A 14,635-nucleotide genomic window follows, 5' to 3' on the forward strand; every position below is an offset into this window, starting at 1 on the left:
ACCGACTAAGTCTGTCCTCTTCTTGAGTTTCCAAATACCTCATGCACAGGCGCTCCCGTAGGAGGGGGTTTACTCTCCAGGTCTTTCTGGCGTCTCTGCTCTTTGAGCTGGTTTAGGGAAAGGCGAGGTTGATGGGCTGCTGCTACAGTCTCCTTTGTCCAGTCGTCCACCAGTTTGTGGAGATCATCTGTAAATGTGCCTCTCTTGTTGTTGCTGTTGTTAGTCTGGACCTGAGCAAGCCTTGGGAGTGGTTGGGGAGATGGCGACAGTGTGGCCATGGAGCGTGGGGCTTGGGTCTGACTGGATGCTGGAGTTGTGGTGGTGCTGAGTGTAGACCCTGAAATAATAATTAAAAAAAAAAAAAATCTTAAAAACCTACACAGGTGTCAGTTGCTATGTTAATCAATTGGCTGCTGCATGGTTCCAAGTATCTATGGTCCTTTAGCTTCATCTGCTACAAAAGATACTTCAATTTTACAATACAATGTAAATCTCAGATTTCCCAGGATTCATCCTCAAGGTTTTGTGGAAGCCACCATATGCAAAACTACCATTCTAGCAGCCAAAAGATTACAAAATAATTGCCAGCATGAATAATTATAGCCAAAAATCACACTGCAAGCAAAATAGAAAAATAAGCATTCAAGACATGGAGGCAAACTGCCATGCAAAACAACAAACAAAAAAATGTTGTAAGTACCCACATATTCAACAAGAACTGCCACATTTTTAAGTGTCACTGGGAAAACAAAGTGCACTTGAAAGAAAGAGGACTAAAAATAGGGAGGACACAGAAAAAGGAGGAGAGTATAAGAAAGTAAATGAGATAGTTACTACTACTGCGTTCTTTGCCTAGACATAGTCGTTTCAGAGTGGACCCTATAAAAAGGTAAAACAGCACAAGACAGAAACAGTTAGGCCAGGACACACTGCCTACCACAGGAATGTGGACAAGCTGCTTCAAAAGCACATTCAGCTATCAAAACAATCAGGGAGAGAGAAAAGAAGAAAGGGAGATAAGGGGGGTTAAAAATCACAAAGTAGGGTTGAACGTCAACAGGGCCTAGAGTTCTTTAAAATGGGATCGCTTATGAATTTGACAAAAGAAATGTTCCTGACAGGCTAAGAAAGGAGCAAATTTGGGGCTGGATTAGGGGTGAGTAGTACGTCGATGTCAGTCACCACCGGTGTGATGGCACGCCATGATGTGGATTGTGCAATCCCATCAAAACCACAGTTCATAAAACACACCAAATGTGTTGTGTGCATGTGGTGACTGTACTGTGCATTTTAATTTTGTTGGCCATGTTAACAGATTACACCTTAAACACCGTTGGCATGAGGTAAGCATCCCAGATGAGTCTTTCGTTGCAACCGCTGCTTCCTAGAGAATGGAGCTGGCACCTATTTTATAGTAAGAGCAGCATGCAAGAAAAACAGAGTTTTTTGTCCAGATTTTAACTCAGAAGGAGCAGATTTAAAAATGTAAATAGTCCAGGTTAAACTGTTGCTCAAATAAGATTATTAAGCCTCTGGAGTCTAAGGGCATTTTCTCAATTTTACGTTCCACCTTCAGTAACTTCCCTTCTTAGGTACTTTACTGTCGTATAATGCCTATGTCAATATGAAAATGAAATGTGTTTTTAGAAATTCTTCAAATCTTTTGTAAAAATACATTTTTATTCATGTATTCATGAAGACTAATGTCAAAAAATGTCTACTGCTGCCTATTAAAAAAATAAAATAAATTGCTGCACCTGATCCTTTAAACAAAACAAAATTTCCTCTGTGCATTTTTCCAAAACAATTTTCTTCATAATACTAAATAAAAATAAGCTTTGTCAGGGCAATAGGGCAGTTCTTTTAGATTTCATGAGCGTTTAGTGACGTGCTTTAGTTGAGGATTTCCCACTAACAGATACTGCAAAGTGCAGCGGAGGGTGAGAGGAGACAGACCCGTGTGATCTTCTCCAGCCTCTAAGACTGGCTGCCAGTCAAAAAGGAGAGACTGTGACAGCTGAGAATTTGTAGTTTCAGGAAGTGAAAGTCTCTGTGATGTTCCATCGCTGAGCTATTAATTGAAATATGACAAAATGACACGTGGACACACCGGTACATCCATGGAAACCAGGGGGTGAAAGGGGTCATATCATGCTCCAGCAATACAGTGGGTACATTTTCTAATATTTCAATGTGGAATATTTATTAGTTTTACCACATGCAGGTCTGCTAGCTGGCTGGGAAAACCATAAGAGAACAGTGTGCTGGTTTAAAAGTAATAGAAAAGAGGTTCTAGTGCAGGATTTGTTGATGTGAAAAGGCTTGTGAAACCAAATGAAAAATACTAAATAAAGATTCCAACTGAAAGAGAATACAAGTACTAGCTGGAACAGAGAGGCATTAATAGTTAAACAAAAAAAAAAACATGCAGGAAACTTAAGAGGTGGAAGAATAAAGTAATACTGATACAGCCCTTCATACGGCAGAGCAAGTCTCCATCAGTGCCCTGCCTGGTGCCTGCACCATGCACATCGTCACCCTCCAAACATGAGTGTGCTCTCCTTTTAACAGCAAAGGACTTTGTCTGATGGGGGAGGACTGAAGACGGGACAGGGAGGGGGACTCTCTGTTAGTGTACAGAGACCTTCTAACCTGAACAGAATGCCTTCAATGGGAGATATAGATTTAAAATAAATAGTGGATGGAAATGCACACCAAATAAATAAATAGGGTATAGAGGTGTTCTGTCTAATGCATGGACACACACACACACGTATACACAGAGTGTCTTGGTTTAGATCTGACCTCAGGCCCATGTTTGGAGAGGACTAAGCATTCACAAGCCCTAAAGTGCTTGAGTGTTCCTTTATTTTTCTTTTTAAGCCAGCACTGCAGAAAGCATTTTAAACAATTTCCTTAAATGGGAGGTTATGAAATGTAACGGTGGGCCAGTGAAGAGTGGATGACGGCCAGAAACAAATTTAAGCTTAGCTCCTGCCTACCCAGACAACACGTTCGGGACCTGCTCCATGAAAGTCACTTGTGATCAGAAAAACCACCAAACTGTTCCAGTCATTCTTAGTTCACCCAACCTTAAAACACTCTTGTTCTCCATCACTCCTCTTGACCAGCAGTGACTGGTCTCACCGCCTAAATGACTCATGTCAACAAGGTCATTAGGAGACAAAACTCGGAACACCATGATCATGACATGAAGACTGCTCTCAGCACATGATTATAGGAGGAATTTTTCACTATTCAAAAGCATGCAAATGTACGAGGGGTGACTGAAACGTTTTGAGCCGGACCCAGAAAAAGTAGGGCGTGCTTCACCATTTTTTGCATTCTGAGAAACCAACGTTTCTCTTGAGAATTTTGAGATTGCCTTTCATTGCTATGCTGATGACATGCAATTGTACATGCCGGTAAGTGCTGGTAATCTCAATCAAACAAAATCTTTAGAAGATTGCCTTGCATCAGTGAGAAGTTGGATGTCTAGTAACTTTCTACTTTTAAACTCTGATAAGACTGAAATGATGGTTCTTGGTCCAGTGAGATATTGGCATCAATTTGACCGGCTAGCGCTTAGTTTGGGTTAGTGTTATACATCATACGGACAAAGTGAGGAACCTCCCATCCTGTCTATGGCTGATGCTGAGACTCATTCATGCTTTTGTTTCATCTAGATTGGATTATTGCAATGTCCTATTTTCAAGGTTACCGCAGTCCAGCATTAGGAGTCTCCAACTGGTTCAGAATGCTGTTGCCAGACTTTTGACATGAAGCAGAAAATTTGACCCCATTACACCCATTCTGGCATCTCTTCACTGGCTGCCTGTCTCTGTGAGAGCAGATTTTAAGGTTCTCCTACTAGCCTATAAAATTATTCACAGACTGGCACCTTCTTACCTGGCTGCAGGACTATTCTGTTCCTAGGGTGAATAAAATGTCTGCAGGGCAAAGAGCTTTCTCCTATCGTATCACCTTTCTGTGGAACAATCTTCCAGCATCAATATAGCAGTCAGATTCTGTGGACAGATTGAAGACGCATCTGTTCTCCCTCGCATTTAGTTAGCATATTTGTCACTATGCTTTTTATTGTTATTATGCTTTTTATTTCTTTCACTTTTTTAATTGTGTATTTTAACTGTGCTTTTTAAGCTTTTAATTCATTTTAATTTGATTTTGGGTTGTTCTGTGTGAAGCGCTTTGGGGTGACGCGTAAACTGGTGCTCTACAAATTGAACAAAATTAATTGAGAATGTGTGAAATTTTGACTCACTGGGTGCAATGTTGTGGACAATATTTCAGTGAAGTAAGTAGGGGAGTGTTAAATTGGCAAAATGGACAAAGCTGGTGGGCATGCTCTGATTCAGTATCTTACGAAAAAGGAGAGATACATGAGATCCATGAGGACATGGTAATGACATGAAGGGAGGATGCTCCATATTATCCTACAGTTAAACACTGGTCAGCCGAATTCAAGAGGAACAGAATAAGTGTCACAGATGGAACAAGATGAGGAAGACCCAGTACTGCCACCTCAACTGATATGATCTAGAAAATCCATGACATGTTCCTCACTGACAGAAAAGTACGTGAGCGTTACATAGCCAGCACTTTTGGAATTTCCCAGGAGAACGTTCATTCAGTTCCAACGGAACAATTGGGTATGACAGCTTTCAGCACAGTGGGTCCCAAGGAATCTCACGGCCAATCAGAAATGCACAAGGATCCAGATCTCCAGGGAGAACTTTTTGAGGCAGATCCAGATACGAGGGTAGGCTGAAAAGTTCTAAGGCTCACTATGATGCAGTTAATGCAGTAACTGTATCATAATGAGCCTTAGAACTTTTCAGCCTACCCTCGTAACTTCATGTAACAACTTATGACCATGGACAAGACCTGGGTCCATCACTTCCATTCGGAGTCCAAACAACAGTCAAAGCAATGGAAATGTGATTCTCCCTTGCTGAAGAAAGCCAAAGCTGTCTTATCTACTAGAAAGGTCATGGCCTCTGGGATGCTGAGGGCATCATAATGGTGGACTATGATGAGAATGGACAGACCATCAATGGGACCTATTATGCTTCCCTTTTTCCCTTTTGTGACAGCTGTGGGAGAAAATAAAGTGGAAGTGGCGTGAAATACTCTGACATAGTGTTCCGTTTCACCAGGACAATGTTCTGGCTCACACATCAGTCATTGCAATGGCCGCCATTCATGAATGCGACTTCAAACTTGTTCCACACCCACATTATTCCCCCGATCTGGCTCCATCAGATTTCAATCTGTTTCCAAATGTGAAAAGGCATCTTGCTGGAACATTATTATACTGGTCCAGTACCGTGAGGTCCAGGATAAGACCTATCAAAATGGTATTAAGGCACTGCAGCAATGCTGGAAAAACTGTGTGGACTTACATGGGGATTATGTTGAAAAATAAAGCATTACATTAATTCAGTTGTGATTTCTTCTTGGCCGGGTTCAAAATTTTTCAATCACCCTTCATAGTTTGTATCTCTCTGCACCTGTATGCATGGACATAATTTCAACAAACGCAACAATGAATGGATTATTTTCAAGTTGTGATAAAGCAGCGCCTATGCGCATGCGTGATGACATCACAACTCTGTCTGGTTAGGGAGACGCGGTTTTGTTCAACAACAAGAACTGCCAAGAAACTTTCTCGTGTGTGGTTGGAGTTGTGTGGAGGTAGGAATAGCCTTTTGAATGCTTGAATAACAATGTCAGTCACACAAAGAAATCAAATAATAGTGAAAACATGTTCATTGCTCCCAAAATGTTGGTATTTTGGTCGTTGAACTTTCCTAGCAATGAATATGAATATAAAGCCCCAGTCAAACAGCACTAACGAAGGACATCGAAGCCAAAACGAAACAAGAAATCTGGACTTACGTTGACTTTCGGAGACATTGTTTAACCGGGGTCCAGCTTTGATCGGTTAGCTGCTGCATGAGGCGTCGGCTAGCCGCTCTGTGAGGCAAGCTGTTTTTTTATAATGGCTCCAAACACGCGAGCGAGAGGCTCCCTAACTGGATGCCTCGGTTTCAAGATGACGGTGCAACTTCAAAATGGTCCAATGGACAATCCAGAATTACTCCATTTGCACGAGACAACATATGTAATATTACACTCCCATAAGGAAGGATTTACAGTAATTTGTAAGTTTCCACGTACCTCTGATTAACACTGTTCTACAGATCTCACCTTAACACTGAGTGCAGCTGCTGCACCCAGGGGAGAATGCTGACAGGAAGACAAACTGCCATCGAGCGCACAACACAAACAACACCTGTTGGATCCGTTACCATCTTAGTGATTAAATAGGAAATAACTGAGACACTGTGAGCTGGTAGACACATCACGGTACAAACAAACAAACACGTTAAACAGCTTTAGAATTTTCCTTCTTTAGCCATCAAGTAACCAAAACCACACTGACAATAGTGTTGCCATTCGGCTACTTGGTTTTTTTGGGGGGGTGTCTTGAACTCGCGTTGAGTGGCTATTTGGCTGGTTTTGTCAAAGAGACCCGGCACCTCACAACTGTATATATCCAGTTTGATTCATGGTGTTTTAGCCTAAGTGACAGTGCTGCAAAGCAACAAAAATGTACAGTAAGGTGGCTACAACCCCATATACATTAAGCCACTACATGCCAAAAGTCTTTAAAGTTAAAAACAAAGAACATGCAAGGACATCATATGGCTGATAATCAAAATAATAATACCGTTATACACACGGGCTACAAAAGCCCTACTACACTGGCAGCATGCCCTTTTTAAGCTAGATGGATCACAAGTGACCTTGATGGTCTGGCTTTGATACTTAAAACCCTCACATATTGCTCTGGTGACTAGATGGAAATGACAGAACAAAAAGCATTATGATTATTGGACGAGTCTGGAAGGGGGGAGCATGTCGATGTGATAACTACTGACTGGTGTGAGGACGGTGAGAGAAGGAAAAAAGTTGTAGAATATGACATATTTAAAATGTGACTGAGAGAAAACAGAAGTGGTAAAGATAAAAGGCTGGAAATGAGTGCGGGGTAAATAGAAAAGAACAAATACAAACAGATGGACAGAGACACAGGTCCACTGAGGAATCTAGTGCGTGGTTTGCTACTAGATTTATAGGTGACTCTCTCTGACGTTTGGTGGAAAACCGTCCAGCCTGTAAAAATGAATATAAGAGGGAAGAAGAGAGAAAACAAGAGAGAGACACTTTGTAAAAGTGCACAGAGACTAAGATGAGAAAGCTCCCAACATAAAAAAAGAAATAAAAAAGCGAACAAGGAGCAAGTCTATTCAAGTCTTGACCCCCCCCCCCCACACACACACAGCTTAATCGCTCTGAAAAATAACACTAGCATCATACTGCATCTAAACAGGAAATCATGGTAACTGCACCATTCACATACATTAATTACTGTGATCATTTAGGAACCACAAATTCCACCTCAGTAAATCCTTAATACTAAAGAGATGAGAGGTATGGTGCTGTTGAATCACATTTTTTGTCCCTTTTCTTGATTTCCTCTCTTTTTTTGCATAATTTTTGCATAATCTGTCACATAATAGCAATTATGCACATGAACTTTACAGTTCAGTCAAAATGTTTAAATGCAGAATTGTAAGAAAATGTTGGTTCCCAGTGAGACCTTAGCTGTTAATGGCTGTTGTAAACTGTGTAAGTAGTGGTATGCATCCACCTATATTGCATACCTTGACCAGGGCCTGCTTGCGTCAATGTTCTGTCACTGTGCAGCCCAGCATAGATATTGTCTGAGGAGAAGGATCCCTTCAAGGAGCAAGGCTGTTTGGTTTGAACCGGCTCTGGGTCAGTGCAGGGCTGACTGCTGGAGCTGGTGCTGGAGTGAGCGGAGCCGTCGGAGTGCACTGAATGTTTTGTGGGAGAGCTGGATAAATTGGCAGCGCTCTCACCTTGGTACACAAAGAATGAGAGCTGCAATGAATCACTGAAGCACAAACCTGACGTCATTCCTGTTGCCCACATTACGTTTAACAAAATATCTGCTTCTAACACAAACACCTCACAGCATGCATCTTAACCACTCATCACCCACGCACCTTTTCTCTCAACAGTGGACGTGTTGAGATTATTTTTGAGCTGCTGCACCATAGGATTGAGCAGTTTGCCAGCCTTCAGCTTGTGTTTGCTGGCTCTGCGTCTGCGGCCGCTTGGGGGTGCAGCGTGAAGTAGGCCCACGTTAGGGGGCAGAGTTTTACCCAGCTCCTTGTACACGTGCTCAATCTCACTCCGCTGGAATGCCTGCAGCTCAGAGATTTCTTTCATGTGTCTGAGGAGAAGTTATAGGGAGAGAACAGAGAATTCAGGTCTTTACAGCTCAAACCGAGAGTTGAGTCAGAGTGTCAATGCATTATAAGTGAAATTACTTTTCTCTCAGTTTCTGCAGCTCTTTCTTCATGTCAGCATCCTCAAACTCTGAGTCGTTGTCACTGCTGATGTAAGATGCGTGGATATTGCCCGCAGAAGGTGATGGAGCATGACCGTTTATTGCCACCGGCTGCCGGCTTGGAGATACAGAGTTCTGCTCACTTTTGCTGCGACCAGAACGCCGCAGGAATGCCACTGCCCTTTTCACGAGGTCACTTCCACTGTGCTCAGAGTGGGCGTGAGCTGGAGGAGTGCAGTGAGCTGGAGGGAGAGCTATGCTGCTGCTCTCCTCATCTGCTGAGTCAGAGTAGCGTTGAGAGGAGTGGTGGTAGTGCTGATTAGCAGTTGCATCAACGGTTTGAGCCCGAGGGATATAATGTGGGGTACCATCAGGGCTTGAAGTAGGTGTAGCCTGGTATAAATTTGGTGGAGCAGAGTAACGATTACTACTATGGGCTTTGGAGGTTTCTGCAGATTCTTCATTTGCTCCCATCACAGTGGACCTGCATGCAGAAAAGTCCTCATCTTTCCAGGCAGGGTCCTGGCTCTGAGAGTTAGATCCTCCAGAGCCACTCGATGGCGCTGGAGAACTGTGGGTGATCCTACTTTTCTCCAAACGACAAATTACATCAGGGGGAGTGGGGATGATCTAGAAGGGAAACAGAATTTTTGTAACAAATGTATCTGTGCATCATGTCCATTCATTCAGCAACTAACGCAAACAATTTAAACAACAAACTGAAGACAGAAAAGCTTGCAAGGAAATTCTTACTTGAAAACGACTGCCGGAGCTGTGTGAACCAGAGCTGGCAGCTCCATCTTTTCCATTCATTCCCCTGTTATTGGCTGGAGGGTTAAAACAAGACCTTGTTAGTCCATTTTCAGTGTATCATGCATATAATGCCTGTGGCATTATTGTTGCATAAAAATGTACCTTCCCCTTCTTACCTACCTGCAACTGCAGGATCACTATGTGCACCTACTCCATCTGTGCACTCAGGTATCTGAGGCTAAAATGGGTGGAAAAATATGGAAGAGGGGATGCAATACATCAGTGATCCATAACCAGTGTCATTAAAAAAAGTTATCTAAAATTAAATAAATAATGATCTGGATCATGATCAATTAAAGAGAGATTTTTTTAAAATATCAGTAACACAAAACTATATTTAACAATCCACAAAGTTCTATAAAAAAAAAATTCAAACTTTATTTTCAGCTATAATTTAGAAAAGACTTAATATGCATGTTTAATATATTGACAAAAAATAGACTATATATTGTTGACAAAGTAGTAGTGAGCTAAAAAAGTGATTTTTGCTCATATTTTTGAAAACTATTGACAAACCCCTTGAATACATATACTGTATTTTCCAGGCTGTAAAGTTTTGTTTTTTTTTGCTTGTTTTTTTAAATACTAGTTTGGCTGGTCCTGCAACTTATATGTCAAAGTTCAGTATGTTTTCAGTACAGTGGAAACAAGAAAGATTAAAGACATTTTATCTATGCTCTTTGGGCCACTGTGTGACAAAATAGTCTTTCCAGATTGTTACAAAACATTCTTGTGAAATACACATTTCAAAAATAATGTGATAATGTGCTGCTTTTGCCTCTTCGTGATGCATATTTTTTTTGACCAATGTGACGTATACTCTGGTGCAACACCACTTGTTGGTAAACACACAAGGCTAGCAATTTTTTGTTGTCTTTATGCTGCTGTGTTGTTGCTGAAATAAATTCTATTCTATTCTATTGTATTTTTCATCTGTCTTGAATTTTGCTGATTGTGCACACACACACACACACATATATGCAAAATGAAGATGTCACACTGATACAGGGAGCAGTAATTTTGATCTTTTCGTTTTACAAACACACGTCCCTAGAACAGCAGAGGGCATGAAACTAATTCAGTGATGGGATCATTAACTTGGCTACCAAATGTCACTCACATTTCTCCATTACATTCACATATATTCATGAACACAGAGTGCATTTTACCAGCGGCTCCCCCTTCTTCTTTGCCAGTACTGCCTCAGAGCACTGGCAGTCTGTCTGTGGTGAGCCGGCTCCCTCTGTGCTGGAGGTCTGCGGGTCAGACACGGTACTCGATGGCTGGTGGGCAAGATGCTCCTGGTATAACAGATTTCTCAACTTCTCATCTAAAGTCTTGATGGTGCGGTCAACAAACTCCACCCTACGTGGCCCCTCACTATCAGACTCCACTGCCCCCCCACTTATTGGCTGCTGCTGGCTTGATGACTGGGAGTTCTGGGAGGCCTGGTGTGCTGGACTCTGGGGCTGTGATGTTACTGTCCCAGGCTGCATGGGTGTGGCAAAGGGTTGCTGCAGAACCACAGACTGATGGCAGGCAAGCTGAGGTGGTGGGTCTCTAGAAGGACTGGACTTGTGACTGAGCTGATTAGCATCAGAAGATATCACATCACCAGCTTCTCCTTGATCACAAACATTCACATCCAGCGTCACAGGTGGCACAATAGCACAGCATGGCATGTCTGTAACCATTGAGACAGCAGATACAAAGGACTCTTCTGCAGGTACTGAGTTTTGATGATTGACAACAGCACTGGGAAGTGCATGTTTGGTTACACAGGGCTGGGGCTGATAGACTCGAGCTCCTCCAGCGTTTGGGTCCTGAGGTGGTGTTGCCGCCTGTGCTGCAGTGGATAGCGAGGAGGATGGACTTGGACTTGATAAAGATGCAGCAGGGGTAGGCACTGCAGCAATGTTGCTGCTGGGTCTGACTGATGATGAAGCACAATCTGGAAAAATAAAAATACCAAACTCAGCCAGAAGAACCACAGAGCCAACAGAACATGAAGAGTCCAGTCTTCAAGAAGGCATGTTAAGGAATGTTAAGATGGCCATATGCAACATCCAAAGGACCACTCAGACAGGAGGGGACAAACGCTCCTGTGTGGATGATAAACAAAGAACAGCGTAGACCAACACTCTGATAGCTGCTCGAGTCCCACTTAACGACTAGGTAGGTGTGCAGGCGATTTAGTAGTACCTTCAAGAATTTCCCTTTTAAGGTACTTGCATGTCGTATAATGCCCATGTGTTGCACATCAAAATGTTCAGAACAGCGTCAGCTACAGTAACAATATTAATTAGGCTCTATACCTGAAAACATGAAATGCATTTTTAGAAAATCTTCAAATCTTGAGTGAAAATACACATTTCTTCATGCGGATGAACAGTTCTGGTATTAGAGATACCAAACTATTTGGGTCACAAAAGTAGTATAATGTATGAAAATGTTTTTAGATCAGTGTATAATAATTGTCCAAAATGAAATAAGAAATGTCATGTAGTAAGTGAAAATGCTGCAAGTCATTGTTTATTACTAAATCTTTGATTGACTTAGATAAAATTACTGCACACTACATTACATCATTCATTCATTCCTTCATCAATTTATTCTATTTACACTACATTTTTTGGTTGACCTACCCACAGTGGTGGGCACAGCTAACCAAAAAGTTATCTGATTAATGGTTATTGAAGCTAAGTGAAAAGTTATCTTTTATGATGACAAACCAATAAACTGCTAAAAAAAATTTTATCTTTATTACAGATAACCAATAACTATTAGTATTGATTTGGACGCGGCCACATCAGATTACACTGTCGGCTTCTGATAAACCAGTTTCACTTTAAGCGCTGCAGGGGCTGGTGGGTAAATTCAAGGATCACAAACACAAAGAACACACGAAAAATGAATAAATAAAAAATAAAACCCCAAACACTGTCATCTTTCAAATCAGTAAAACACAGTATTAGAAGTCACAGTTTATCTTGGTATTAGATACACCGTCATTTACGAGCTAAAAGCTGCCGCTTTTTTCGCATGCTTTGAACCCTGCGGCTTAAACAACCGAAATACATCCATTAATGCAATGATCGGCAGAGTAAAATACATGCAGTAAATATAAATTCTTACCTGTTAGTTTCAGTGGGATTCATCTGAATAAATAATCCACATAAAGCGTACTTAAGAAAAAAAAAATCCAAAACTGTGTCTAAATGTGACGAAAAGTCCCTCCCTCCCTACACACAGTTGTGCCATGAGAGCTCCTCTCCCCCACCGAGTCTTGGCGATTAAATTACAGCCACAAAGAAATAAAATAATGTTAAAACTGTCTGTTTTGTTTTTGTGTCGAGTAGACAAGTCACTGTAACGTCCAAAGTGAACCTGAACTACACTACCCACAATGCTCCGTGTCGACCGGCCAATCACATTTTTTGCTTAATGATGACATCATCAGCAAGAGACAGGCAGCCAGTCTGTTCAGTGGCAATAAACACACATCAAACAGACTAAAATGTTTGATTTTAGGTTTTATATACGGTTTTGGCCATTAAACTTTACCAGCAAAGAAAATGTTATCGGACTGAAAGTTATCAGAAGATAATTGGGCCGATGATGGTTTTAAAACTTATCTGAAAAGCTAATCCGATAGCAAAAACATTAGCTTCGATAATTATCTGCTATCGGATTAGCTGAACTCTGCCCACCACTGCCTACCCATTGCCAGACGATAACCATTCATAGCCATGATCAATGTTCAACATTAATACCAGAAATAACTAAAGAGAAGGATTTATGGTAATTTTAAAATCTTAAAGATTATTGTACTTCTGTCAAACACAAAACCAAATGTGAACTGATAAGCACATCTATTATGCCTTTGCTCTGCACAGCAACAGAAAATGTTCACATTACACCCGTTTGGAGCATTCTGTACAGTAGAAAATAACATCCGTAAGATAAAAGCATTTACCATGTCAGCTGGGTGTCTATTTTCAAATAAAATAAATAAATCCATAAATATCATCAATCAGTCACTGAAAGTACAAACCTGCATCAATAAAATCTACTTAATCTGCATGAGCCACATGAAAAAAAATCATTCCTCCACATTTGTTTTTCCACAACAACTTTCTTTTGTGAAACACTGAATAAAAATGAAAGTAGTTTCTAGTCACGGAGAAGACTCCATTTTCAGTTTGAGTGTTTGTTTTCTGTCACTAAGAATGTAAGACTAACAGAGGCTGCAAAACAGGCATGCAGACCGTGATTAACTCTGCTGAATGCAAAGAGACAGCAGACCAGCACTATGTTTTTCTCGAGTATCTAGGACTTGCTGTGAGTGTAAGATCACCTCTAGGGTTGAGACAATAATAATGACAAATGAATTACAATGACGAGAAAACTGCTAAAATTGTCTGGCTGTTCTCATGTGCCATTTTCCGGTGTCGCAGACCGAACGGTCCCTCCTAACAACTGGTCCGCCCTGCCATCATTGTGCATGCGTCATTTTTCGCGGTTCACCGATTATCACCTCGTTTCTGCTTCAAAATGCACTCCAGTCATCATCTATTTCAGCGACAGATATCTGAAGCTTTTGTACAACAATCATTTCCACATAAAATCAGCATTATTTCATCATAAAAGACGGGGGACCTATCAAAGTGGAGCAGCCGCATGAGCTGCTGGTGCTGCGTTCACTGTGCATCCATCATTTCAGAGTCAGTAGTGACTCATCCATTGTCACCTCATTTCTGCTTAAAACTAACTTTAGAATGATTTAAGAGGTTTTACCTTGTCATCTGATGGTTTATAATCACATTATTCCATTTGAACCCTTTGGGCGTAGAGACTCAGTCTCAGACGAGCTGCTGTGGCCCCAAATAACACATGCGCAGTGAAGGCAGGGTGGACCAATTTTTAGGGGGGGACCGTTCGGTCTGCGACACCGGGACCAAACACTTTTGTTCTACTTCTAAACAGAAAGTACCAACATGAATCCTTTACCATCATGGTCAAACAATGATCATACATGCGCACTCAGCTGAAGTATGCAGCTGGTTTTACATCAGTGCTCATGTTCAACCATTCGGCTGTCAAAGTTTAAAACCTACAGTTCATTATTAAGGAGCTACTGCAGAAGCACATTTTCATGACAGTGGAAACAAGAAACAACATTGAACTGCTTTTTTTGTAAATAAACAGGCCAGGGAAAGAAACTTTGTGACAGGGCACAATTACTTTCAGCGCACATTTAAAACTGAGTCGGGTCACATTTAAAGTGTTTGTTAAATGAGCGATCATGATATTTGAGCTGTTCCTCCTATCTCTGGCAATTGTGTGACTGCAGAAATA

General features: G+C 41.4%; 1 protein-coding gene across 11 annotated transcripts in view; it reads right to left on the minus strand.

Moving 5' to 3' along the window:
- The window catches only part of LOC117512608 (serine/threonine-protein kinase WNK2-like), a 118,421-nt gene that overhangs the window by 9,718 nt on the left and 94,068 nt on the right, over positions 1-14,635 (minus strand). For 9 of the 11 annotated variants that reach the window (XR_004561340.1, XM_034172741.1, XM_034172742.1 and 6 more), the window contains 9 exons: positions 10,447-11,228; positions 9,398-9,455; positions 9,218-9,291; positions 8,445-9,094; positions 8,118-8,347; positions 7,752-7,970; positions 7,102-7,200; positions 835-879; positions 39-337 (listed from right to left, as the gene is read on the minus strand). Coding sequence is in view for 10 of the 11 variants with exons in the window: in XM_034172741.1 (XP_034028632.1) it covers positions 39-337; positions 835-879; positions 7,102-7,200; positions 7,752-7,970; positions 8,118-8,347; positions 8,445-9,094; positions 9,218-9,291; positions 9,398-9,455; positions 10,447-11,228 (2,456 nt within the window). In the remaining variant the exon portion in view is untranslated. The remainder of the gene's footprint in view (positions 1-38; positions 338-834; positions 880-7,101; positions 7,201-7,751; positions 7,971-8,117; positions 8,348-8,444; positions 9,095-9,217; positions 9,292-9,397; positions 9,456-10,446; positions 11,229-14,635) is intronic. The other 2 variants (XM_034172743.1, XM_034172744.1) reach the window with 2 other exon arrangements.

Source organism: Thalassophryne amazonica, chromosome 6, assembly GCF_902500255.1.
Source record: "Thalassophryne amazonica chromosome 6, fThaAma1.1, whole genome shotgun sequence".
NCBI lineage: Eukaryota > Metazoa > Chordata > Actinopteri > Batrachoidiformes > Batrachoididae > Thalassophryne > Thalassophryne amazonica.